Below are 25394 nucleotides of genomic sequence, written 5' to 3'. Positions count from 1 at the left end.
GTATCTGTGCTCCGACATACTTTGGCATTTTTGGAGATGACTCATTTAAGGTTAATAAATCTTAAAGTAATCCCACAGCTCCAAAAATCCTTTTACTATCTTACAACCAGACATTTGCCCACAATAGTGTAAGACCAGAATATTGGTATTGCCAACTCTGGGCTTTCTAAAATGGGACTTTGATGTGTAATTTTCAAATTTAGAGAAATGGAATATATAAAATAGTTTGTCAAATTTAAGATTTATGAATTTTTTAGATGGACAAAGAAACATTAGCACATGCTAGGATGACCATGTCTAGTGGCTTACTTGGCTTGTACACCGTCATGCTGAACTTGGTGGCCCTTAATCCCAGCTCTATGAATTTTCCTGCACAACGAGCTCACCCCACTATTTTGATTGGTCCATTTGCATGCTGGACTACCTTAAGACCTCCCAAGAACCTAAACTTAAAAAATAATGAATAATAACCACAATATCATTATGATTATTATAAATAGTATAAAAGTATCATCCATACTTTGTGAATATATATATTTTCTACTTATATTTATTGATAAGAAGAAAAATATTATTAAATGCTTTTCTCAAATTTGTATCTTTATAGGTTATACAGTACGTTGGTCATATAGCATATTTTTAAACGCCTATTGAATCTAACGTAGGTTGAATGCTCATCTGTTCTTCCTAATCTTCTTAATGGGTTAATATATTTAATTATTTTTGCAGGTTCCAGATACAGACTGAAAATCTCTGATATCTCTGATTTTAGGATTAACAAATCAACAAAGCATAACCCGAGCAAGAACCTGGTTTGAGATTGTTGTCACCGTTTTTCTTCTTTTTAATGACTGTAACAAATATTAGTTTCAAATTCATCTTCATGTAACAAAACCTCATTAACGTATTTCTCCTACATAAAAAGAATACATGTGTATTGAGAAAAGTACTACATAAATATCTTACTCCAGTGGAAAGGTGAAGAAAGTATGCTTGATACCAACCAAACAGAAACGGTGAAGATTCTGCTGTTGGGTTTTCAGAATCCCCAGATCTTTAACTCTTTACTTTTTCTTCTGTTCCTTGTGATCTACATCTTGACGATAGTCTGGAACCTGCTGATTATCATATTGGTGGCCAAGTTTCAGAGTCTGCAATCTCCCATGTATTTCTTCCTCACTCAGTTATCGGTGTGCGATATCCTTGTAACAACAAATGCAGTCCCCAATTTACTTCATGTTATAATTAATGGAGGGAGCACAATATCGCTTACAGGCTGCATCACTCAGTTTTTCTTTTATTCTATTCCAGAAAGCACAGAGTGTTTCCTTCTCGCAATGATGTCTTATGACCGGTATTTGGCCATTTGTCGCCCGCTGCATTACACCTCCATCATGAGTTTTAGGCTTTACGCACAACTCATTCTTATTTCTTGGCTTTTATCGTGTATGGTTACATTTTCCGTTGCCTCCCTGGTTTCTTCCTTACAATTCTGTGGTCATATCATTGACCATTATTTTTGTGATCTTTTTCCCCTCCTAGAGTTGTCTTGTACAAAGCATACTGTTGCTGAACTTGTAGACTTTGTGGTTGGTATCCCTTACGTAGGTGTCCCTTTCTTCTTTATTATCTTCACATATGTTTCCATTTTTATCACCATCCTTGGAATTTCCTCCAGCATTGGGAGGCAGAAAGCCTTCTCCACCTGCAGCGCTCACCTGACTGTAGTTTGTGCCTACTATGGGACCCTAACAACAGTATATATTGCACCCACTAAAGGGCATTCATTTAATGTTAATAAAGTATTATCTATTCTTTATACCGTTTTAGGCCCTTTTCTTAACCCAATTATATACAGTCTTAGGAATCAGGATATTAAAATAGGTGTGAAAAAGTTTATTTCAACTACCTTTAGAGGAATTTAGCATTGGTCCTTAAAAATCAATTGTCCTTGTTTGCCTTCTATCAAGGCTTGGTATTCACCCTGTATGATGATGTAGTACCTACCAGGTCATTTTCACTGGACTGGCCTTTTAGGACCACCAGACAAATCTTAAACCCAATCTTCAGGATCCTTTCGAACGATTGGAGTGAAGACAACCGGCCAGAATGGTGGACCTTTAAGTTCAGCTAGGCCTCAGGAGAATTCTTCTTCTGTAACTGTAGCTCAACACTGTCTTAATAAAGGGACTTCCTAATTTTTTTAAAATATTTTTTTGAAGCACGAGTGGCTCCGCTGTGAAGAAACACAAAAATAGTGACTATTGCCAAATGTGTCATAAGGCCACAGTGGACACCAAGTCTTCTTCTTCCTTTTCTTCAGGGGTCACACTCTACGGGGGATATGCAACCCCTTCCTTCCCTCCCGGTCATAAGGCCTGAAGGAGGGAAGGATCCTCTTTGTCCCTGCCTGCAAGGGTTGGGACTACTGAAACAATCGATAGAGGAGGAGGAAGCCCTCAGAAGAGCTACCTATCACCCCTCCTCACCAGAAAACCCAGACCTTTTTAGGGGACCTGGCTCTACCTTGGCATTTCCGGTGTCTTCCATACGTATACTGTGCCTGCCAAATAGATGTATTTCAAATAAAAAATAAAAAAAACATACCTATTTAAAATGTGCTCCACAAAAAGCCTCAGCCCTTAGGCTGGTGTGATAAAAATTTATCTAGCATACCTAGCCTAAGAGACTGAGTCTCGTGTATGTTGCATATACTTCTTCTCTCTAAAACCAATACCGCCAATTGATTTGTGTGGAGAATAATGTGTTCTGCCTTGTATATTAATGATAAATATAATACCCTTGTTACCTCCTCCAAGAACTAACATATAACCTTATCCTCTTTTCCAGATAATATATATGTCTAGTTCTACTAAGGGTTTCTACCTGATATTACAATAAATGTACCAAGGGTGAGGTAGTCTTAAGTGTGTGTTTCTGCTATGTCTTTTTTAGGGATTTCTCTATTGATTATTATTATTATTTATTTATTTTTTTATATAGCGCCATTATATTCCGTAGCGCTGAACAATGGGTGGACAGGACATAACAAGTAGTATGTAACATAACAATTTGACTTACAGAGACAACAGGTGAGGAGGGCCCGGCTCAAACAAGCTTACAGTCTAGAGAGATTTAGGGTCTATTACACAATAGGTAAAAGGTAAAAGTGCCGTTGTTAGGGATGGGCCAGCCACACTAGTAAAAGTATTGCAGGAGAGGGACTAGGAAAGGTGAACTAAATTAATATGGGAGGGTGTTAATGAGCTATGTTGTCCTTAAAGAAGTGGGTTTTGAGGGATTTTTTGAAGGAATAAAGGCAGGGGGAGAGACGGATAGACCAGGGGAGAGCATTCCAGAGGATAGGGGCAGCCCTTGAGAAATCTTGTAAGCGGGCATGAGAGCTAGAAGTCAGAGAAGAGGATAGAAGGAGATCATTGGATGAGCGGAGATACCGGTTAAGAGTGTATTTAGAGATGAGTGAGGAGAGACCGGTTAGGAGTGTAGTTAGAGATGAGTGAGGAGATGTAGGGAGGGGAACCTCTGTGAAGGGTTTTGAAAGTAAGAATGATGATTTTGAAATGAATCCTGAAGCGCACAGGCAGCCGGTGGAGAGACGTTAGTAGAGCGATGTGAGAGGAAGATAAGTCTGGCGGCAGCATTCATGGTGGATTGTAGATGGGGTGAGACGGTTAAGAGGGAGACCGGCTAACACAGAGTTACAATGTGTAAGTGAGGTCCCTGTCCTCCCAAGGTCCCAAGAACCCCACTGTGTAATTTTATTGACTTGCTATGTTTCCAAAGCTTATCTCCAGGTGATGCATTTCCTTCCTTCCATAAATAGCATGTAGGTGTGATATTATCTTCTTACAGCTGTCTTTCCTGTTATCCATGTTCTGTCCAAGGCCCCATTCTGTGATTTTATTGACCCCCCCCCAAGTGGCTTGCAGCTATCATACACACATTAACTTGATCAAGCACATATTAATTACAAATATATATACCTGGTATTTACCTGAACAGTGTATACAAAAATAAAAGGTGCATGGTGAGGTCAAAACTGCAAAAAGTACTTACCAGCATGTACAGGACAAAAAAAAAAAATTAAGTATGCTTAACCCCACAAGGCCAAAGAACCAACTTTCCCTCTCTCATAGGCACTAACAGACCAAAAAGCAATAAACGGAAGAACTAGCCAATAACAGAGCATAAGCCACTACTCAGACAATAAAAGATGTATATCTTCAGCTTTATTGATATCAAGAGGTGTATCGCCAAAGCCACCGTATACGTTAAGGTGACCCGAGGCAACATCCACAAAATACACTTAAAAGGATGATGAAACAACAGTAACGTTGTGCAAACTTATTACTAGACTTGGGCACCAGGGGGCTCTCCGTCTTCGTGCTCGTCTTAGTAAAAAAAAAAATCTTAGTATTCCACGAATATTCGCCCGTTCCTGTCTTCTCTTCGGTCGAATATTCGTTTTTTATTCGTTTTTTTCCGGTTAAGGGGTTAATACGGGGTTAATACGGGGTTAACGTGTACCGCAGCAGCTCTGGCACCAGTAGTTTAAATGTGCGTATCAGCAACTCTATTGGTCGCCAGCAGGGGGCCTCCTGCTGGTGACCAATGAGCTCACTACCATATATATAGCTAATATATTCTCAGGCAGAATATTATGCTACTCAATGTAAAACCAACAGAGGGCAGCATTCTGTCCGAACATATATTAGCCATATGTGGCAGTGAGCTCATTTGCATTTATTCAAATAAAATATATTCCCATGATCCTTTCGTGTAACGGTTTAATACAAAAAAAAAACCCCCAAAACAAATAGAAGAGTTTGCAAGTTCGACAGAATTAATGTCTGCGAGTGCAGACATTTAACTGTTGCAGCGGGGAGACCAGCGGATCATGGGAATATATTTTATTTGAATAATTAATAAATGAAAATGAGCACACTGCCACATATGGCTAATATATCTTTCGGACAGAATGCTGCCCTCTGTTGGTTTTACATTGAGTAGCATAATATTCTGCCCGAGAATATATTAGCTATATATGGTAGTTTATTATACATAAACTGAGAGTCTCTACAACAAAATATTGCCTGGCAGTCCATGCAGCCAAAAAACATGTTTTATTAGAATGTAGAAACGTGCAAATGGGCCAAAAATTATTTGGACACGTTTTTGGTTAAATTTTGCCTCATTTACGGACAACTAATTTTGCTCCCTCACTTAAGTTCTTGTTTGTATACGCCTGTACTTCATTGGTCGTTTGTACGGACTTTTAACTGTTGCAGCAGGGAGACCAGTGGTCTCTCCCGGCCAAGTTACGGCACCAGGAATTTAAAAGTCTGTACGAGCGACCAATAGAGTTGCTGATTACGAGTCAGGCCTTCTCATCCAACATCATTGCCTCACTTCACTGATGTTGGATGAGAAGATATGCTCTTTTGGCTGAATGGGCACAAATTCCCAGAAGAGTTGAAGCTGTTATAGTCTCAAAGAAGGTGGGAGAACTCCATATAAATGCCCATAGTTTTTGAATATGATCAAGAGGTTAGAATCTAAAACTAAAGGGTGAGAGGTTTGGATGTAATATAAAGAAGTTTTACTTCTTACAGAGAAGGTGGCAGATAAATGGCCCACCATTGTAAAGAAGGCTAATACAGAGAAAGAATTTAAAATGAATGGAATAGGCATAAAGTCATCCTGACTCTACGAAAACACCAAGGACTGATTAAAGTTTGAGTGTTTACTGGAAAAGGGCAGACTAGATGCGCCAAACGGATCTTCTCTGCCATCAAGTTCTCTGTTTCTATAAAGCTGAGCTTCATAAATTGAGTAATAAAAGCCTTATTTAACAATTAGGTCTATTCATTGACCAGACTCAACTTCAATTCTGAAGCCATTTGCGAGGGTATGGGAGCATCTGCAACGTTTTGCAATTTACAGGAGAGGGCATGGAAGTTCAATGTGGATCATTGTCCTATTGCATCAACTTGGGAATTCTTATTTATAATTTTTTCCCCTAATTGATAGCAAGCTGCCCAGGCCCTGCTTAGTAGCAAAGCAGACTCATATCATGTTTCTTCCACCATACTTTAGAGTAGCAGTGAGATTTTGATATGTCGTAGACTTGTGCAAATGGACCACAAATGATTCAGACAAATTTTTGTTTCATTTTTCTGGTCCATTCATTTTTTGACAACTAATTCGTCTTTTTGGTCCATTCATTTTTCTTTCTGCTCTTTCGGTTTGGATGAAACTCAGGGAGCAATTTACATTCAAAAACTAAATTTGTTGTCACTCATTCACTGTCCATCTTCTCATTCACGTTTTCTTTTACTCTTTTTGTCCACGTTCTCATTCATTCTCTCTCTCCCTCTCTCACACTTTGAATGTCTCTTTCTGTAAGTCTCTAACAACATTCTTGGCTCTGGTGCTCTCAACTGTCAACATTTATAGACAATTTGTCTTACGTGGATTGATGAACATTGAGGCTTTTAAAGATATTTTATAACCAATTCTAATTTTTTGCAACTCAACAATTCTTCATCTTGGGTCTTCAGAGAGCTCTTTTATTTGAAGCATTCTTCACATAAGGCGATGTCTATTGTGAAGAGAAATCTCAACCTTTGACCCGCAGCTCCAATTGCATCTCAACGACTGGACTCCGGGTAAGCTGACTCCAACTAGCCTTTAAGGAATTTAAAGTGAGTGTAACAACAGGTTAAAGCTGTTTTGAGATATGTCATAATTGCTGCTCTGAGCCTTCCTCCCTTGAATTCTCTGTGCAATGCTGATCCCCAGTGCTCTTCACAGTGATAACCATATTATTTGCACAATATAAAGCCTTTGAATCGGTTATTGACTGTTTATTGTTCTGTACTTCTGATACAGAAACAATGTGAGGCATTACCAGAAAAGAATATTCTCAATTTATCATCAATTTAACCAAAATATTTGTGAAGCTCCTTATTCATTCCTTCTTTTTCGGCGGTGTCACAGAGTGGTAAGTTTACCAAGCTTCCTTATTTTAATTTGTTAAATGGAATTTAATATTCTCTACCTATTAAGCCATGATTTCATAAGGAATTAGCTGTATCTGTGCTCCGAAATACTTTGGCATTTTTGGAGATGACTCATTTAAGGTTAATAAATCTTAAAGTAATTCCACAGCTCCAAAAATCATTTGCCCACAATGGTGTAAGACCAGAATATTGGTATTGACAACTCTGGGCTTTCTAAAATGGGACTCTTGATTTTTGTAATCATTTTACTGGTTTATGTGTCATTTTCAAATTTAGAGAAATACTAAAAAATAGAATATATAAAATAGTTTCTGTCAAATGTAAGATTTATGATTTTTTTAGATGTACAAAGAAACATTAGCAAATGCTAGGATGACCATGTCTAGTGGCTTACTTGGCTTGTACACCGTCATGCTGAACTTGGTGGCCCTTAATCCCAGCTCTATGGATTTTCCTGCACAACGAGCTCACCCAACTATTTTGTTTGGTCCATTTGCATGCTGGACTACCTTAAGACCTCCCAAGAACCTAAGCTTAAAAAATAATGAATAATAACCACAATATCATTATGATTATTATAAATAGTATAAAAGTATCATCCATACTTTGTGAATATATATATTTTCTACTTATATTTATTGATAAGAAGAAAAATATTATTAAATGCTTTTCTCAAATTTGTATCTTTATAGGTTATACAGTACGTTGGTCATATAGCATATTTTTAAACGCCTATTGAATCTAACGTAGGTTGAATGCTCATCTGTCATTTTCTAAGTGACTTGCTTTCTGTAAGTGACCAGTTTGTGCACCACAGCAGCGGCAGAGAAGTGGTATTATAAGTATACCAACAGTGGGTTTGTATCTCAACCAGCAACAAGAGGGTTGAAGGGTTTGTGGTAAAAAAAAAACAAAAAAAAACTGTGTGTTTTGCATTAACTGTTTGGTTTTTTTTTTCTCCCATTTTCTATAGTGTAATTAGTTAAGGGTGGGGTTTATAATCAATTAACTGTGTTGCTCTGTATATAAGGAAGTGGTTGCTCACTGTAAGGGGCTTGCATTTTCTAAGTGACTTGCTTTCTGTAAGTGACCAGTTTGTGCACCACAGCAGCGGCAGAGAAGTGGTATTATAAGTATATAATACCTTGCATTTTCTAAGTGACTTGCTTTCTGTAAGTGACCAGTTTGTGCACCACAGCAGCGGCAGAGAAGTGGTATTATAAGTATACCAACAGTGGGTTTGTATCTCAACCAGCAACAAGAGGGTTGAAGGGTTTGTGGTAAAAAAACAAAAAAAACAAAAAAAAAACTGTGTGTTTTGCATTAACTGTTTGGTTTTTTTTTTTTCTCCCATTTTCTATAGTGTAATTAGTTAAGGGTGGGGTTTATAATCAATTAACTGTGTTGCTCTGTATATAAGGAAGTGGTTAAACTCACAGAGCTTGCTCACTGTAAGGGGCTTGCATTTTCTAAGTGACTTGCTTTCTGTAAGTGACCAGTTTGTGCACCACAGCAGTTAGTGCAACACAAGAGTGCAAGAGCAAGGAGGGTAAGTGACATAAAGCAACTGTTTAAATTCTATACTCGCGTCCCTTTATAAAGAATGAGCAAGCTTGGAGATTTCACTCAGTGCACATCATGCCATATGTATGCATGCTTGGAACAGCAGTTCCTGGGTCCATATCGCTGTGGTAAGTGTGATCAATTGGTCTCTCTGGAAGCTGAGGTTGGTGCTCTTAAGAGGCACATTGAAACACTGAGAGAGATTGACAACCTTGAGAGGAGTCTGTTGCTCACTGAGCAAAGTTTAGATGGGGCCCCTAGCAATGAGGGAGGAGATCAGTCAGAAGGGAGTCAGGCACATAGCTGGGTGACAGTAAGACGTGGTTGCAGTGGGGAAGGGAAGAGGAAGAGGCAAGCCAGCCCAGAGTCTCTCCCTCCCAACAAATTTGCCCTTTTAAGTGAGCATGTTGGGGAGGCAGACTCAGAGGTAGGCTTTGCGGAAAAAGCTGTTCTCCCTAACAGCCGGGAGAGCAGCTCATCCAATGTGCAGGGGATCCGAAAGGAAGGAAAGCCCAGGCAGGTTGTGGTGGTAGGGGATTCAATAATCAGGAAAACAGACAGGGTAATCTGTAGCTCTGATCGCAGCAACCGAATGGTTTGCTGTCTCCCGGGTGCCCGGGTTCGGCATGTTGCGGACAGAGTGGATAGATTATTGGGAGGGGCTGGTGAGGATCCAGCTGTCTTGGTGCACATTGGCACCAATGACATAGTAAGAGGAAGATGGAGTGTCCTAAAAGATAATTTTAGGGACTTGGGTAGTAAGATTAAGAAAAGGACCTCCAAGGTAGTATTCTCAGAGATACTACCTGTGCCATGTGCTACACCAGAAAGGCAGCGGGAGATTAGGCAGCTAAATGCATGGCTGAAGTCTTGGTGTAAGAAGGAGGGCTTTGGGTTCTTAGAGCACTGGGCTGATTTTGCTTTGGGGTACAATCTCTATAGTCGTGATGGATTGCACCTAAATGCAAGAGGGTCCAATGTGCTTGGGGAGAGAATGGTTAGACGGTTGGAGGAGATTTTAAACTAGGAATGGGGGGGGAGGGAATAAATACCGGGTTAGACAGTATAGAAAGGGAAGGCGATTTACTTAGTAACCAGGTGGGTGGATCTGGGGGCTTGGTCTATAAAGATAATAGGGAGAAGCATATGTTTTGCCCCCCAAAGCAAGGACAGAAAGTGATTGCAGCATCGGTGTTAAATGACAAGCTGAAGGTCATGTCTACAAATGCTCGCAGTTTAGGGAATAAGATCCATGAACTTGTAACAGTTGTGGCAACTGAGAATGTTGATATAGTGGCTGTTACTGAGACATGGTATAATGAGAAAAATGACTGGGACATATCAATACCGGGGTACTCTTTATATAGAAAAGATAGAAAGGGCAGGAAAGGGGGAGGGGTGGCCCTATATGTGAAAAATAACATAAAATCTAACTTAATACAAGTTGGTGAAGAGAACTTAGAGTCGGTTTGGGTTACAGTACAATTTGGCAAAAGTAAAGTAACTCGCATAGGTGTGATTTATAGACCCCCAGGACAAGTAGAAGAACTCGATAATCTACTAGTGGAGGAAATAGCTAAAATGACAGTGAAGGGGGATGTTATAATCATGGGTGACTTTAATCTCCCTGATGTGAACTGGAAAACGAAAGTAGCTGGTTGTACCAGGAGTGCGGATATTCTAAACTCCTTATTGGGATTATCTTTAAAACAGGTGGTTGAGGAACCAACTCGTAAGGAGGCCACATTGGATTTAGTGTTCACAAATGGAGATTTGTTAACAGATATTTCTGTAGGTGAAAGTTTGGGATCTAGTGATCATCAGTCTGTGTGGTTTAATATACAAACAGTGACTGAGTCACACCACACAAAAACAAAAGTTTTAGATTTTAGAAAAGCTGACTTTTCTAAAATGAGAAAATGTATAGAGGAGTCATTATCAGACTGGGGCAATTTAAATGGCGTTCAGGAGAAATGGGATTTTGTAAAAGCTGTTTTATTGAAGATAACAGAAAATTGTATTAGGTTGGTCAGTAAGAGTAAAAAATTAAGGAAACCGCTGTGGTACTCTGCAGAAGTGGCCAAAATCGTGAAAGACAAGAAGTTAGCCTTTAGTAGATACAAAAATACCCAAAGTGAGGAAGATAGACAGATCTATAAAATTAGGCAGAAAGAGGCAAAGAAAGTTATAAAAACTGCCAAATCACAGGCAGAAGAGCGAATTGCCCTATCAGTAAAAAATGGAGATAAAACATTTTTTAGATATATAAATGAGAAAAGGAAAGTTAAACAAGGATTAGTTAGACTAAAAACAAAAGGCATATATGTAGAAGAGGATAAAGGTTTAGCTGACTGTCTCAATGAATATTTCTGTTCAGTTTTTACAGATGAGAATGATGGAATGGGACCTCAGTTGGGAAAAAAGACTGAATCATTTGAAATATGTGAGTTTATCGAGGCGGAGGTTTTACTTCAGTTGTCTAAGGTAAAGACAAATAAGTCGATGGGGCCTGATGGGATACACCCCAAGTTATTAAAAGAGCTTGGGGGTGTACTAGCAAAACCGTTAACTGATATATTTAACGAATCATTGGTAACGGGAGTTGTCCCTGGGGATTGGAAAGCAGCGAATGTTGTGCCTATACACAAAAAAGGCAGTAGGGAGGAGTCGGGCAACTACAGGCCAGTTAGTCTTACATCTGTAGTGGGAAAATTAATGGAAACAATGTTAAAGGAAAGGATTGTTGAACATCTGAAGTCACATGGCTTTCAAGATCAAAAACAACATGGGTTTTCCTCAGGAAGATCTTGCCAAACAAATCTTATTGATTTTTTTGATTGGGTGACTAAAGTAATTGATCAAGGTGGTGCAGTAGACATTGCGTATCTGGATTTCAGTAAGGCCTTTGACTCTGTCCCACATAGAAGACTTATAAATAAACTGCAATCTCTGGGTTTAGATCCCAATGTTGTTGAATGGATTAAGGAGTGGCTGAGTGACAGAAAACAGAGGGTTGTAGTCAATGGCGTATATTCAGAACAAGGTCTTGTTACCAGTGGGATACCTCAGGGATCTGTACTTGGACCCATTCTCTTTAATATTTTCATTAGTGATATTGCAGATGGTGTTGATGGAAAGGTATGTTTATTTGCCGACGACACAAAAATTTGCAACAGGGTTGATGTTCCTGGAGGAAGAAGCCAAATGGCAAACGATCTAGGTAAGCTGGAAAAATGGTCAGAGCTGTGGCAATTGGCATTTAACGTGGATAAATGCAAAGTAATGCACCTGGGGCATAAAAACCCAAGGGCAGAGTATAGACTATTTGGTACTGTCCTAACCTCAACGTGTGAGGAAAGGGATTTAGGGGTAATTATTTCTGAGGATTTAAAGGTAGGTAGACAATGCAGTAGAGCAGCAGGTAATGCTAGCAGAATGCTTGGTTGTATAGCGAGAGGTATTAGCAGTAGAAAGAGGGAAGAGCTCATGCCGCTGTACAGAGGACCGCTGAGACCTCACTTGGAGTATTGTGTACAGTACTGGAGACCATATCTCCAGAAGGATATAGATATGTTGGAGAAAGTGCAGAGAAGGGCTACTAAAATGGTTTATGGATTACAAAATAAACCTTACCAGGACAGGTTAAAGGATCTTAACCTATATAGCCTGGAAAAAAGACGGGACAGGGGGGATATGATAGAAACATTTAAATACTTAAAGGGAATCAACAAAGTAAAGGAAGAAAGTTTATTTAAAAGAAGAAATAAAACCGCAACAAGAGGACACAAGCATAAACTAGAGGGGCAAAGGTTTAATGGTAACATCAGAAAATATTACTTTACGGAAAGGGTAGTGGACGCATGGAATAGCCTCCCAGTGGAAGTGGTAGATGTTAATACAGTGAGGTCATTTAAGCAAGCATGGGATAGGCATAATGCCAAGCTAGATATAGGATAAGGGCAAGTACTAAAGGAGAGTACTCAGAGGTTGGGCAGACTGGATGGGCCTTCTGGCTCTTATCTGCCGTCACTTTCTATGTTTCTATGTTTCTATGTTTCTTCCTAATCTTCTTAATGGGTTAATATATTTAATTATTTTTGCAGGTTCCAGATACAGACTGAAAATCTCTGATATCTCTGATTTTAGGATTAACAAATCAACAAAGCAGAACGTGAGCAAGAACCTGGTTTGAGATTGTTGTCACCGTTTTCCTTCTTTTTAACGACTGTAACAAATATTAGTTTCAAATTCATCTTCATGTAACACAACCTCATTAACTTATTTCTTCTACATAAAAATAATACGTGTGTATTGAGAAAGGTACTACATAAATATCTTACTCCAGTGGAAAGGTGAAGAAAGTATGCTTGATACCAACCAGACAGAAGCGGTGGAGATTCTGCTGTTGGGTTTTCAGAATCCCCAGATTTTTAACTCTTTACTTTTTCTTCTGTTCCTTGTGATCTACATCTTGACGATAGTCTGGAACCTGCTGATTATTATATTGGTGGCCAAGTTTCAGAGTCTGCAATCTCCCATGTATTTCTTCCTCACTCAGTTATCGGTGTGCGATATCCTTGTAACAACAAATGCAGTCCCCAATTTACTTCATGTTATAATTAATGGAGGAAGCACAATATCGCTTACAGGCTGCATCACTCAGTTTTTCTTTTATTCTATTCCAGAAAGCACAGAGTGTTTCCTTCTCGCAATGATGTCTTATGACCGGTATTTGGCCATTTGTCGCCCGCTGCATTACACCTCCATCATGAGTTTTAGGCTTTACGCACAACTCATTCTTATTTCTTGGCTTTTATCGTGTATGGTTACATTTTCCGTTGCCTCCCTGGTTTCTTCCTTACAATTCTGTGGTCATATCATTGACCATTATTTTTGTGATCTTTTTCCCCTCCTAGAGTTGTCTTGTACAAAGCATACTGTTGCTGAACTTGTAGACTTTGTGGTTGGTATCCCTTACGTAGGTGTCCCTTTCTTCTTTATTATCTTCACATATGTTTCCATTTTTATCACCATCCTTGGAATTTCCTCCAGCATTGGGAGGCAGAAAGCCTTCTCCACCTGCAGCGCTCACCTGACTGTAGTTTGTGCCTACTATGGGACCCTAACAACAGTATATATTGCACCCACTAAAGGGCATTCATTTAATGTTAATAAAGTATTATCTATTCTTTATACCGTTTTAGGCCCTTTTCTTAACCCAATTATATACAGTCTTAGGAATCAGGATATTAAAATAGGTGTGAAAAAGTTTATTTCAACTACCTTTAGAGGAATTTAGCATTGGTCCTTAAAAATCAATTGTCCTTGTTTCCCTTCTACCAAGGCTTGGTATTCACCCTGTATGATGATGTAGTACCTACCAGGTCATTTTCACTGGACTGGCCTTTTAGGACCACCAGACAAATCTTAAACCCAATCTTCAGGATCCTTTCAAACGCTTGGAGCGAAGACAACCGGCCAGAATGGTGGACCTTTAAGTTCGGCTAGGCCTCAGGAGAATTCTTCTTTTGTAACTGTAGCTCAACACTGTCTAAATAAAAGGACTTCCTAATTTTTAAAAAATATTTTTTTGAAGCCTGAGTGGCTCCGCTGTGAAGAAACACAAAAATAATGACTGTTGCCAAATGTGTCATAAGGCCACAGTGGACACCAAGTCTTCTTCTTCCTTTTCTTCAGGGGTCACACTCTATGAGGGATACGCGACCCCTTCCTTCTCTCCCGGTCATAAGGCCTGAAGGATCTTCTTTGTCCCTGCCTGCAAGGGTTGGGACTACTGAAACAATCGAAGGAGGAGGAGGCCCTCAGAAGAGCTACCTAACTCCCCTCCTCACCAGAAAAGACCTTTTTAGGGGACCTGGCTCCACCTTGGCATTTCTGGTGTCTTCCATACGTATACTGAGCCTTCCGAATAGATGTGTTCAAAAAACAAAAAAAAATAACTATTTACAAAGTGCTCCAGAAGGAAACCTCAGCCCACAGGCTGGTGTGATAAAAATGTATCCAGCATACATCGCACACCTAGCCTAAGAGACTGAGGCTCGTGTATGTTGCATATACTTATCCTATCTAACCAATACCACCAGTTGATATGTGTGAAGAATAATCCTTTCTGCGTTGTGTATTAATGCTAAATGTAATACCCTTGTTACCTCCTTCAAGAACTAACATATAACCTTATCCTCTTTTCCAGATAATGTATATGTCTAGTTCTACTAAGGCATGGGTGTCCAAGTTTTTTCTGCAGTGGGCCACTTCATCAGAATTCAGGGGCATAACTAGAAGTCTCAGGGCCCTGGTGCGAGAATCTGTTAAGGCCCCCCCACCCCAACCCAATCTACCCCCTTCTCACACCATCTACCCCCTTCTCACACTATCTGCCCTCTCTCTACCCCCCATTCTCACTATCTACCCCCTCCCCCCTTCTCAGGCTATCTACCCCCTCTCCCTCCCTTCTCACTATCTACCCTCTCTCTAACCCCCCTTTTCACTATCTACCCTCTCCCTACCCCCTTCTCACTATCTACCCACTCACTACCCCCTTCTCACTATCTACCCCCTTTCCCCCCTTCTTAGGCTATCTACCCCTCTCCCTCCATTCTCACTCTCTACCCTCTCCCAACCCCCTTCTCACTATCTACCCTCTCCCTTCTCACTACCTACCCTCTCCCTACCCCCCTTCTCACTATCTACCCTCTCCCTACCCCCTTTGTATATCACTTACCGTGCAGTCCTGTGGTGGGGGCACGAGGCCTGTGCCTCGCTGCTCTGCTGCGGTGCGCATGGCTTCACTGCTGAGCGCCAGCATATGACGTCATATGCCGGTGCTCAGCATGAAGCGCCGGCACCCGAGACAGATGCCTCACGCTCCCACCACTGCAGTCGGGGCAGTGCTGAGGCAGGTGGTGGCAGCAGCGGCAGGGAGCAGAGGAGACAGAAGGGCACCGAGCGGTTGCTGAAAACGACCGCTCGCCACCCCTTGGGCCCCCCTGACTGGCAGAACTCCAGGGCCCGGTCGCAGTCGCGACCCCTATGACCCCGGTAGTTACGCCACTGTGAGAATTGTGTATGTTCGTGGGCCACACTCATTTTTCACTGTGAGAAAATGTAGCCTTTAATAAAATATGCAGATTAAAATAAACTAAATGACACAAAATCTTTACTTTTCCTCTCACTGATTACTGGGCCTAGAAAGTTTTGTGACTACAAATTCAGGATTCTGGATAAGTAAAAATGAAATAGTTCTATTTATTCTAGGGATGCACCGAAATGAAAATTCTGGACCGAAACCAAAAATGACCCCCACCTTTAAAAATAATAAAAAAAACACACTTTTAATAAAAGTAAGTTACACACCAAAATTGTACAAAAAAATTATAACAATGTATATATATATATGTTCCCAGGCATTCCCAGATTCCAGCATGTACTGGTTGGCTGGGCATGATAGGAGTGGGATTGCTGTCAACAATCATATATAAATTAATATTGTTATTGAATGTTTCAAATAATATGACGGCATGATATGAGTGTGATTGCTAACAACAACCACACTCTTATCAGGTTAAATGCTGGAACCTAGGCATGATGGGACTGTGATTGCTGTTAGCAATCACACGCTTATCATGCGAAATCAGCCAGTACATGCTGAAATCTGGCTAGCTGCCCCCTTTGTGTAGTAGTGTTGCCAGCAGTATGGGGTCTGCACATCACTTACAGCCACCATGTGCCATGCCCGCCCACTTACACATCCATGTTATCACACACACTCATTCATTCATATACTCATTCATTCACAGATTCATTCCCTCAATTACGCATACTCATGCAAAGATTAATGCTACAGCAAAGACAAAACCAGAGTTATAGTGATATACAGATGACAATCATTCATACCAGTAAGCACTGCTTCTCCGGTTCTCCTGGTCAAGACCCGAATCCTCCGGGTCACAGGAGCGGGGTCTTGACATGCCCAGCTCCCTACCCATTTTTCGTTTAAATCGGGGTGTTTCCTGCTGCTGTCAACGGGAACGCCCCCATTGCATGTGGAGTTCTTGCCGCATCCCGCAAGGGAAGGCTCTGGGTAGCCGGAGCATGGCTGCAGAGAATTCTCTCTGACAACCGGAGGCTGTATGCGTGATGCGTGATGTGTGATGTGTGATGCGTGAGTCACACTCATGATCCAAATCATGGATCGGATCATTTCAATGAACAATTCACTTGCATGACCCAAACTTCCCACTATTGGGATACTGGCATGATAGTTGAGGCTTGGGGTAGCCAAGAAATACCATTACATAAATTATGGTGGGTAAAGGTGATAACCCTTCCACCTAAATTTAAGGGGTAGTAGAAGTATTATTAAACACTCACCTACAGACACCAGACAAGCCAGAAGGCGTGTTTTTCCCTCAGAAATCTCATGGTGCTACCACAACCACAAGGAATTCTGGGTGGGCGCATGCAAATAAGGTCAACAATAATCATCTTTTGCCTCTATATCCACTTTATACATGGATCCCTTGAAAGTAATTGCCCGCTGTACAAGACAGCCTTTAGACAAAACAGCTGTTGAAGTTGGGGGCCCGGGGCAATTTTTCGCACCAGGGTTTCTATTTACGACCCCTGCCTTAAAGGTAAAGTGTGTGTTTTGCAGATGATTCAGAGGGCTTCAACTGGGTAGACGTTCTGGAGAAAGTTCAGAGAAGGGTAAAACTGTGAAATGATTGCAGGAAAGAGTAATGAATCTCAATGGCTTAGACAATAAAAGAGCGATAAAGGATGTGAACAAAAGGTCTTTATCTAAAACAAGAGGGTTGCTTTATTGATTGGGTAGTAGAAAAATAATTTTGCATCCAAGCAGAAATGGTAGAGGTAAATCCAATAAGGGAAAATCATGAATCTAAGAAAAACACTTTGCAACTCCTATTATGATTTTATTTTTTATTTTTATGTCTTGACATATTTGTTTTTTAAATGTATCAGGTTATGGACAGCCTTGAGCTTAATTGCCTTTCTCAAAAAGTCAAACATTTATTGGAGGAAGGGCATTAATAGGTTTCAACTATTTATTGAATTTATTGTCTCTGGAAACGCCAGTTTTGAGATATAATATTCTAGAATATACAGTGAAGGCTTGACCAATCGCAATGTTTATAAATAGATATGGGACCTGTGATGGAACCTATAGACCAATACTGATTTTCTTGTTGTCACTAACATGACATCACAAAGGTCATGATTAATTTCATACAAATGCTACCACAAATGATATTATTTACATTACAAGTGATACCAGAAATGACATCACTACCACATCTAACAATAACACTGCATTGTTGAAGAGTAACAATAATCTACACCTCCAGTTCTCCCAAAACAGTAGCCCACCAACTCTATGTGTGCGTGGAGGCTCTGACCTCCAGAAGACCTGGTTAATGGAAAAGGAGACAGAGACACAGAAGTTGTCATCAGAGAAGGTAGCGAAACTTTGAGAGAGAATGAATTAGGGTGCGAGAGTGATTGAGGCCGAGTGAGAAAGATTTTTCTTTACAAATGGAGCCATCCAAAGATGAAAATTAAAAAGTAAGAAAAGACACAAAAAATTGTGGTATCAGCACATAAATTTTATTTATGTACATTTGTGCCCCATACTGCCTATGGAGTCTGCACACTCAATACAAGGTCCCATCTTGGTCATTTCAAAGAGAAATTCTGAATTCTTAATACTGGGCAAATTCATTAACTTCATTCTTTAAAATGATTCATTTATTTTGTTATTTTTTATCTTTAGCTGTGAAGAGGGTAGTCATATTCAGAGTTGATGTTGAGGACACGGTAGTTCACATTCCACTTGCTTGCCCTCGCCTCTAACTCATGAAATTACAAAGCATATATTAGTGGATCTGTGAGTGATAGCATGAGAGGACATGCAGCTACAGTTGATCCTAGGTGAGACAACCGTTGATTTCCCCCATATTCAGACAACATTTTTTGTCCAAGACATTACTACAATCAGGTTCAATATTCATCTTCAAAGTTACAAACCACAACTCTTTTCATTGTGGCCTCAACAAACATTTCTGGATATAGTATACTTTCTCTTTTTTCTGTTGAACCAAAATACTATTATTCAGCACACTTTTGGCATGATTAGATGGATTTTCCGTTTTGATGTAAAATTGTGTAGATTGAAATAAAAAAATAATAATAAAAAAATATTCAGTTCATTGCAGGTTAAAGAGAATTAAGCTGAATAAGGATGTGTCGAGTCATTATTGCTGCTCCCAGTCTCCTTCTCTATAATCCTCTGTGCAATACCCATCCCCAGTGTTCTTGTACAGAGATGATGTCATGTTTTTTGCACAGTATAAACAGTTGTTACACTGTACCTCTGATACAGAAGCTTTGGGAACCTTACCAGAGAATCTTTCTTCAGCATTTGTGGTCTTCTTTGATGTTCCTATCTGGTGGTCTAACGGGATAGTAGACTGGTAAGGATACAAAGCTTCCTCATTTTTAATCTGCTATTAAAAGGGAATCAGCAAGAACCCCTCAAATTTAGATATAATATTCTTCACCTATGTAGCCATGTGTTGTTAGTAAATAGCTCTATTTGTACTCTAAAGCACTGGGGTTTTGAGAGATATGCCTCTTTAGGTTAAAAAAATCTAAATATAATACCATAGCTCCTAAAGTCTTCTCGTTGCTTCCAATAGTCATTCTTTAGCTCAAGTTTTTTTTACATTTAAAAATTGCTAATCATTTTTTTATTTAACCTACTGTTTTGTTGACTGGTAATCTGTTCTTCCTAACGTTTTGTTTCCATAGGTCATGGCTACAGACTTGAATTTTCTTGTATTAAAAAATGTTTGCTTGCCAATGTATGGAAGGATGAAGAGAACAGCATAATCTGAGAAGAACCTGATTTTAGATTGCAATCATCATTACTTTTCTCATTAATGACATTAAAAATCGCCACTTCTTTTTTGTTTGTGTAAAACCACCTAATTAACTGCTTTACCCTTTACAGTTTACATGAGTATAACAAAAATACTCCTTATACAACTCAACTCTACGAGCCTGGCCGATTGAGATTTTAGGTAAATTATGTTAGTTCAAATACTAATTTTACACATAATTGGTGTCAAAAAATATGTTGGAAATTAACCAGACAGAAGTGATTGAGATTCTGCTGCTCGGTTTTGAAAATCCCTACATTTTAAACTCTTTTCTATTTGTTCTGTTCCTTGTGATCTACATCTTGACGTTATTCGGGAACCTGCTGATTATTATGTTGGTGGCCAAGTTTCAGAGTCTGAAAACTCCCATGTATTTCTTCCTCACTCAGTTATCATTGTGCGATATCCTTCTGACCACAGACATTGTCCCTCAGTTGCTCCATGGTGTAATTAACGGAGGAAGCAGAATATACTTAAGTATCTGCATCACTCAGTTTTACTTTTATTGTGTTTCAGAAGGTACAGAGTGTTTTATTCTTGCAGCAATGTCCTACGACCGGTATTTGGCCATTTGCCGCCCTCTGCGTTACACGTCCATCATGGGTTTTAGACTCTATTTCCAACTCATTGTTTTATCTTGGCTTTTAGCCTGTATACTAACTTTTATTGTTGCCCCCCTTGTATCTGCTTTACAGTTCTGTGGTCATGTCATTGACCATTATTTCTGTGATCTTCCTCCTCTCCTAGAGTTGTCTTGTACAAAGCATACTGTTGCTGAGCGCGTACACTTTGTGTTAGGCATACCCTGCGTAGCTGTCCCTTTCGTCTTTATTATTTTTACTTATGTTTCCATTTTTATCACAATCCTTGGAATTTCTTCCAGCATCGGGAGGCAGAAAGCCTTCTCCAACTGCAGCTCTCACATCATCGTGGTGTCTGCTTATTACGGGACGCTAATTGTCGTTTATATCGTGCCTACCAAAGGACATCTATTTAATGCTAATAAAGTATTGTCTCTTCTATATACAGTGCTAGGTCCATTTGTTAACCCAATAATATACAGTCTTAGGAATCAGGATATCAAAGAAGCTTGCAAAAGGCTTATTTCAAATAGCCTTAAAGGTATTTAAAATGAAGCATGTAAATTCAATGAACCTTCCTTCCATAGATACCACTGTGTTATCACCCAATGATTTATTAACAGATCATGTGTTTGGCTAGATGATATATTACAAGGTGGTTGTGGCTGTAGCTTGTCAGGTAATATAAATACATTTGTAATGTAAAATTGTATAATAATAATAATGTATAATTTTAATTAACTAATTCTCCATAACCAGATGTTTCAAGAAAGTCATGAATTGAATAATCTAATGTGACAATGCAATATTACAGTTACTGAATATGTTGGCACATTCAATAAGATTATCAATTAAGTTTATCCGGCATACTAATTTACATATTAATATTATACAAGAGTTAATTAACATCTGGTGACCATATGGAATAGTATTACATCCCATAAAACACGGCCTAGAGGACCAAGGACATAATAGTACATCCTACGGTTTCCCCCTACTGGTACACAGGGGAACAGGCTGTCATTACACCTCCCCAGTCAGCAGGAGTCTGTTTCGTGCTGAGCTTCTGTTACACCAGAATAATGCATATTTCTGCTGGTGTTAAAATTGAAAAGGTTCCCAGAGGGTCTACCTAGAACATCTTGAGACCTCTGATGAGCAGGTTGACCACAGGTAATGCAGGGCAATGGAGCACTGCTTACTGATCTCACTGTGATCAGCTTCGATGGGGATTAAAGTGAAAATGAGGGAAAAATAACTAAAAATATAAATTAATGAAATTCAATGATAATTGAACGGACTTCAGTGATCCCACGTTCCAAAAGAGTTCCAAGACCACAAAGGGAACTCCAGCCAAACATTTCTAAAAAGTAGAAAAGTAATAATAATGGTGATCATAATAAGTTCAAAATTAAGAAAAAGTCATGTAGTATGTCAGGGAGCATGTGGGGTATTATTCTATTCAGAGGATGTTACTAAACATAAATCAGAAGATGATTTGTAAAAGAAATCCTACATACAATTGTGGTTTTTTTTTCAAATTTTGATTTGTTTTCTTACATATAATTCATATTGAATGAAAGACTATACAAAAAGCGTCATAAAGAGAAAACAATATATAATGTGTAGGCACGCTAAACGTAACAAAGAAGAAGTATGGTTGAACAAAGATATAGTAAAAATATCAAAAAAGCTAAAGTAGAGTAAACCCCTCTGACCGAGAAGGGGTTAAATACTTCAAACAACTATTTTGCCATATAATTCGGTATAATGCATATTAGACTTGTGTATTAAGATTCGCACAACTTTTTGTTGTCCAAAAATGAAACAAATTAAAATGATGCTGAGAGGTCCATGTTTTTCATTTGCATTTTGTTGCTTTCGCTCCTCTCTTACTCACACTTTCTCATGTTCTCTGTCAATGCCCCCCTTCCTTCTCCACCACTTTTCCAGAGCTCAGGTTCTTCTCTTTACTCTTCTTGTTCTTCTGTCTTCTGACTTCTTTCTTCATCCACTTCTTCCTGGTATCAGCTACGTTAACCAGGCCTTGCAGAGCACTTCTACATAATGAAATTACATTTATTTATATAGTGCCAGCAGGTTCCGTAGCCCTGTTACAATGAGTAGAATAATGTAAAATCACACACAATAACAAACTGGCACAAAAGGAGAAGAAGGCCGTGCAATTGCGAGCTTACAGTCTAGTGGTAGAGGGGGAAGTTAAAAAATAGGGTCCATATAATCTGTAGAAATTGTCATTCAGATGGCTTGATTTAGAATGATGGGTTAGGAAGAATGATGAGGGTTAGGAAGAAAAGTTGTACGCTTCTTGAAAAAGGTAGGGTTTCAGAGAGCAAAAATATAACAAATGGGACTGTGATTTGTGGGGATGGGATGCATTCACCTGAGAGAGGTTAGTGGGCAGGAGTGTATGAGGAAACAAGAGAATAGCACGTGAGTTAAGGTAGGGTGATGGCAGAAGAGAGGGAGAAATGTGGACTGCGAATGAGTTCTGAAGAGGAAAGGGGGATGAGATATGTTTAAAACCCAAAAGGACTAGGCTGTTTTAACATTTTTGTGGTGCTCGTGTTCAGCTGTAATAAGATAATTGTTCTTATTTACTGTACCCACACATGTTATATTTTTCTTTTCAGCACCAGAAGGCCTTTCTTCAGATATCATTTTTGATCATATCATCTAACTTCCTATATATAAAAAAAATAAATTGAAAAATATTTTACTCATCTACAAAATCTAATGAAAAAAAAACTTCCAAGTTTACTATTTGTCCTGAGTTTTTAAATAACCGATGTTTTTATGTTTTTTTTTCTTTTTTTGCAAGTTATAGGGCATTAAGTACAAGTAGCATTTTCTTTCAAATCTGGTTATCCTGTCCCCATTTCCTCTTTGGGACATCTTTAAAGCTGACCAATTCAATTTACCATATATTTTTGAAAACTAGACACTCCAAGGTATTTCAAATGCTTGCATTTTAAGACTTTTCATGGGCTAATTCTACTACCAGCCTTTGCCAAGCTCTGTGGTAGTAATTTATTTTGTGGGGGGGTTTTTACATAAATTGTGCTTTAGGTATAAATTTACAGCTCCTGGTATATATGATTGCCATGACATATGAGTACAGTGATATCATCCATTCATAGGTTTGCCTGGTTGTTAAAAGGCCATATTTGGGAGGTGTGCATTTTTGAAGTTAGAATTTTACCTTCTTGTCATCCTGGCCCACATGTCCTATTTGGGACATTTTATTTTTGCTGACCCTTCTTAGTCACCATTTTTTTTTAATATATATATATATTATTTGGCACAAAGCAAGCCATCATGGCACATTTTGGGTTGCTTAAGAAAAAAGCAAAAGAGTGTCCGACGACAATTATTTGTTTCTTGGGCATCAAAATTGATTCCAATATGATGGTTTGCCAGTTGGCGGAGGATGAATTGCAATCCTTGATAAAGCTGCAATCCTTGCTGGGCAAGTTAAGGTTTGTGTAGTTCATTATGCCAATGGACCGCATATTCTGCCGGCGACTGGCCATGAGGTGCATTTGAGATCTTCGTGTGGGGGGGTTGCTTTTAGAAAATATTTCATTTGCAGGGATTATTTAGAGGTAGTTATTCCTCCAAAAAAAAAAACAACACATTTTTGTATTTTGACATAAGTGTGTTTGTGAATTTTTCGGCTTTAAACTGCTTTGCGCACTCATGATTTGGGGTGTGTTATGACCTTGGGATTATGTCATATAACACACAGGTTATTGTGCAAGTCATGAGACCTTGAATATTTATTTGTAATATATTTTCTTATTTCGTTCCCAATAATATCAGAGCCATACATAATAGACTTGTGCATTCAGATTCGTTCGAATAGCAAATTTACAGAAATTTGGTATATTCTGTGATTCACAGGAAATCCCGAAAACGAGGCCAGACCCCAACAAATCGGATGAAAATGATGCAAAAAGCTCACACTCTCTCACACGTTCATTCTAGTGGACTCTCCCTCATGTTCTCTAAATGTTTCCCTACCTTCTCTGCCAGTTTACCTGAGCGCAATATTGTGGCGCTTGCAGTGATGTCCCCTCCCCTGATCGGATGTGGAATGTAAGTGACTGCAAGTGCTACCATTTTGGCGAAAGGTTAAGCCAGGCGAAGATGCGGACGAAGGTAAAAAATAGCTGCTTGAAGAGAGAAGAGAAGGGAAAAGATGACTTAGAAGTGGTTGGCATAAGTGGAAGTTTTAGGGAAACATTTAGAGAGCATGAAAGAGACTGTGAGAGAATTAATGAGAGTGTGAGTGAATGTGGGCCTACGAATTTTGGATGAAAATGCAAAGCTTTTGGCTCCATTTCAGCCGTTTCATGAGGGATCTGGCCTCGTTTCTGGCATGGCCTGCTATAATTACTGCCATGTTGTACAGATTTTCTAAATTTAATGGCCTCAGTCGTTGCAGTAGAGCAAGAGTTAAGCCATACCAGGCTGTGTATTCCCATTATAGCTATACCCAGATGCCTTTCCTGAAATTCCCTGGGCTTTCCTGACTTCATCAGAAATGATGTCATGTGTTCTGCACACTATAAAGACCTCTAAAGCATTTACTGATCGTTCATTGCTTGCTTTTTTTTCATATATGTGTGGAATTTGTTATTGTTATCCTTCTACATGATGACATAAGAGGATAGGTCAAGCCGGTAGGTTTATCAAGTTTCTGTATTTTCCGTCTTAAACAGAGGAATAAGCTGACTAAATGACTCTTGTTTTTTGTAGAAATGTGCATACAAACTTATACATGACTCCTTTTGGTGTCTGTCTAGCAATATGTTACTTTGGTCTCAAATCAATTATAAAATTCCTCTCTTTTGTTGAATAACTCATGTCAGGGTATAAAAATGTCCATGTAATAAAACTTTTTCTGTGATTTTTGAAGCTATCAATATTTATGTTATTACCAAGGAAATATTATAGAATATTACATTCGTATTTTTCTTGCTGTATGGCAATATTCCTCCAGTACTTTAAATCAGTTTTAATTTAATGGTGATATTTAGAATTTACAATTTTTTTAAAAAATAAGAACACTCTGTACTCATGATGGGGTCTAACTTGGCACGTATGCAGTATTGTTATTATTATTATTATTATTTACAATACAGATTTTCTTTTTTTCTTTATTTTTAACAGAAGGAATTGACAAATACAAATGATACAAATAC

General features: G+C 39.0%; 1 protein-coding gene across 1 annotated transcript; it reads left to right on the top strand.

The window, feature by feature from the left end:
• Positions 1-12969: 12969 nt before the first annotated feature.
• LOC128491665 (olfactory receptor 11L1-like) lies at positions 12970-13905 on the top strand. Its single transcript, XM_053463981.1, has one exon. It carries the CDS (start codon positions 12970-12972, stop codon positions 13903-13905), a length of 936 nt encoding a protein of 311 aa, XP_053319956.1.
• Positions 13906-25394: the final 11489 nt, after the last annotated feature.

Source organism: Spea bombifrons, chromosome 4, assembly GCF_027358695.1.
Source record: "Spea bombifrons isolate aSpeBom1 chromosome 4, aSpeBom1.2.pri, whole genome shotgun sequence".
Classification (NCBI taxonomy): domain Eukaryota; kingdom Metazoa; phylum Chordata; class Amphibia; order Anura; family Pelobatidae; genus Spea; species Spea bombifrons.
This window is presented reverse-complemented; position numbering and strand designations above follow the sequence as displayed.

Coding starts and splice junctions, on each gene's coding strand:
- LOC128491665 (XM_053463981.1), top strand. CDS start 12,970: ATGCTTGATACCAACCAGACAGAAGCGGTGGAGATTCTGCTGTTGGGT.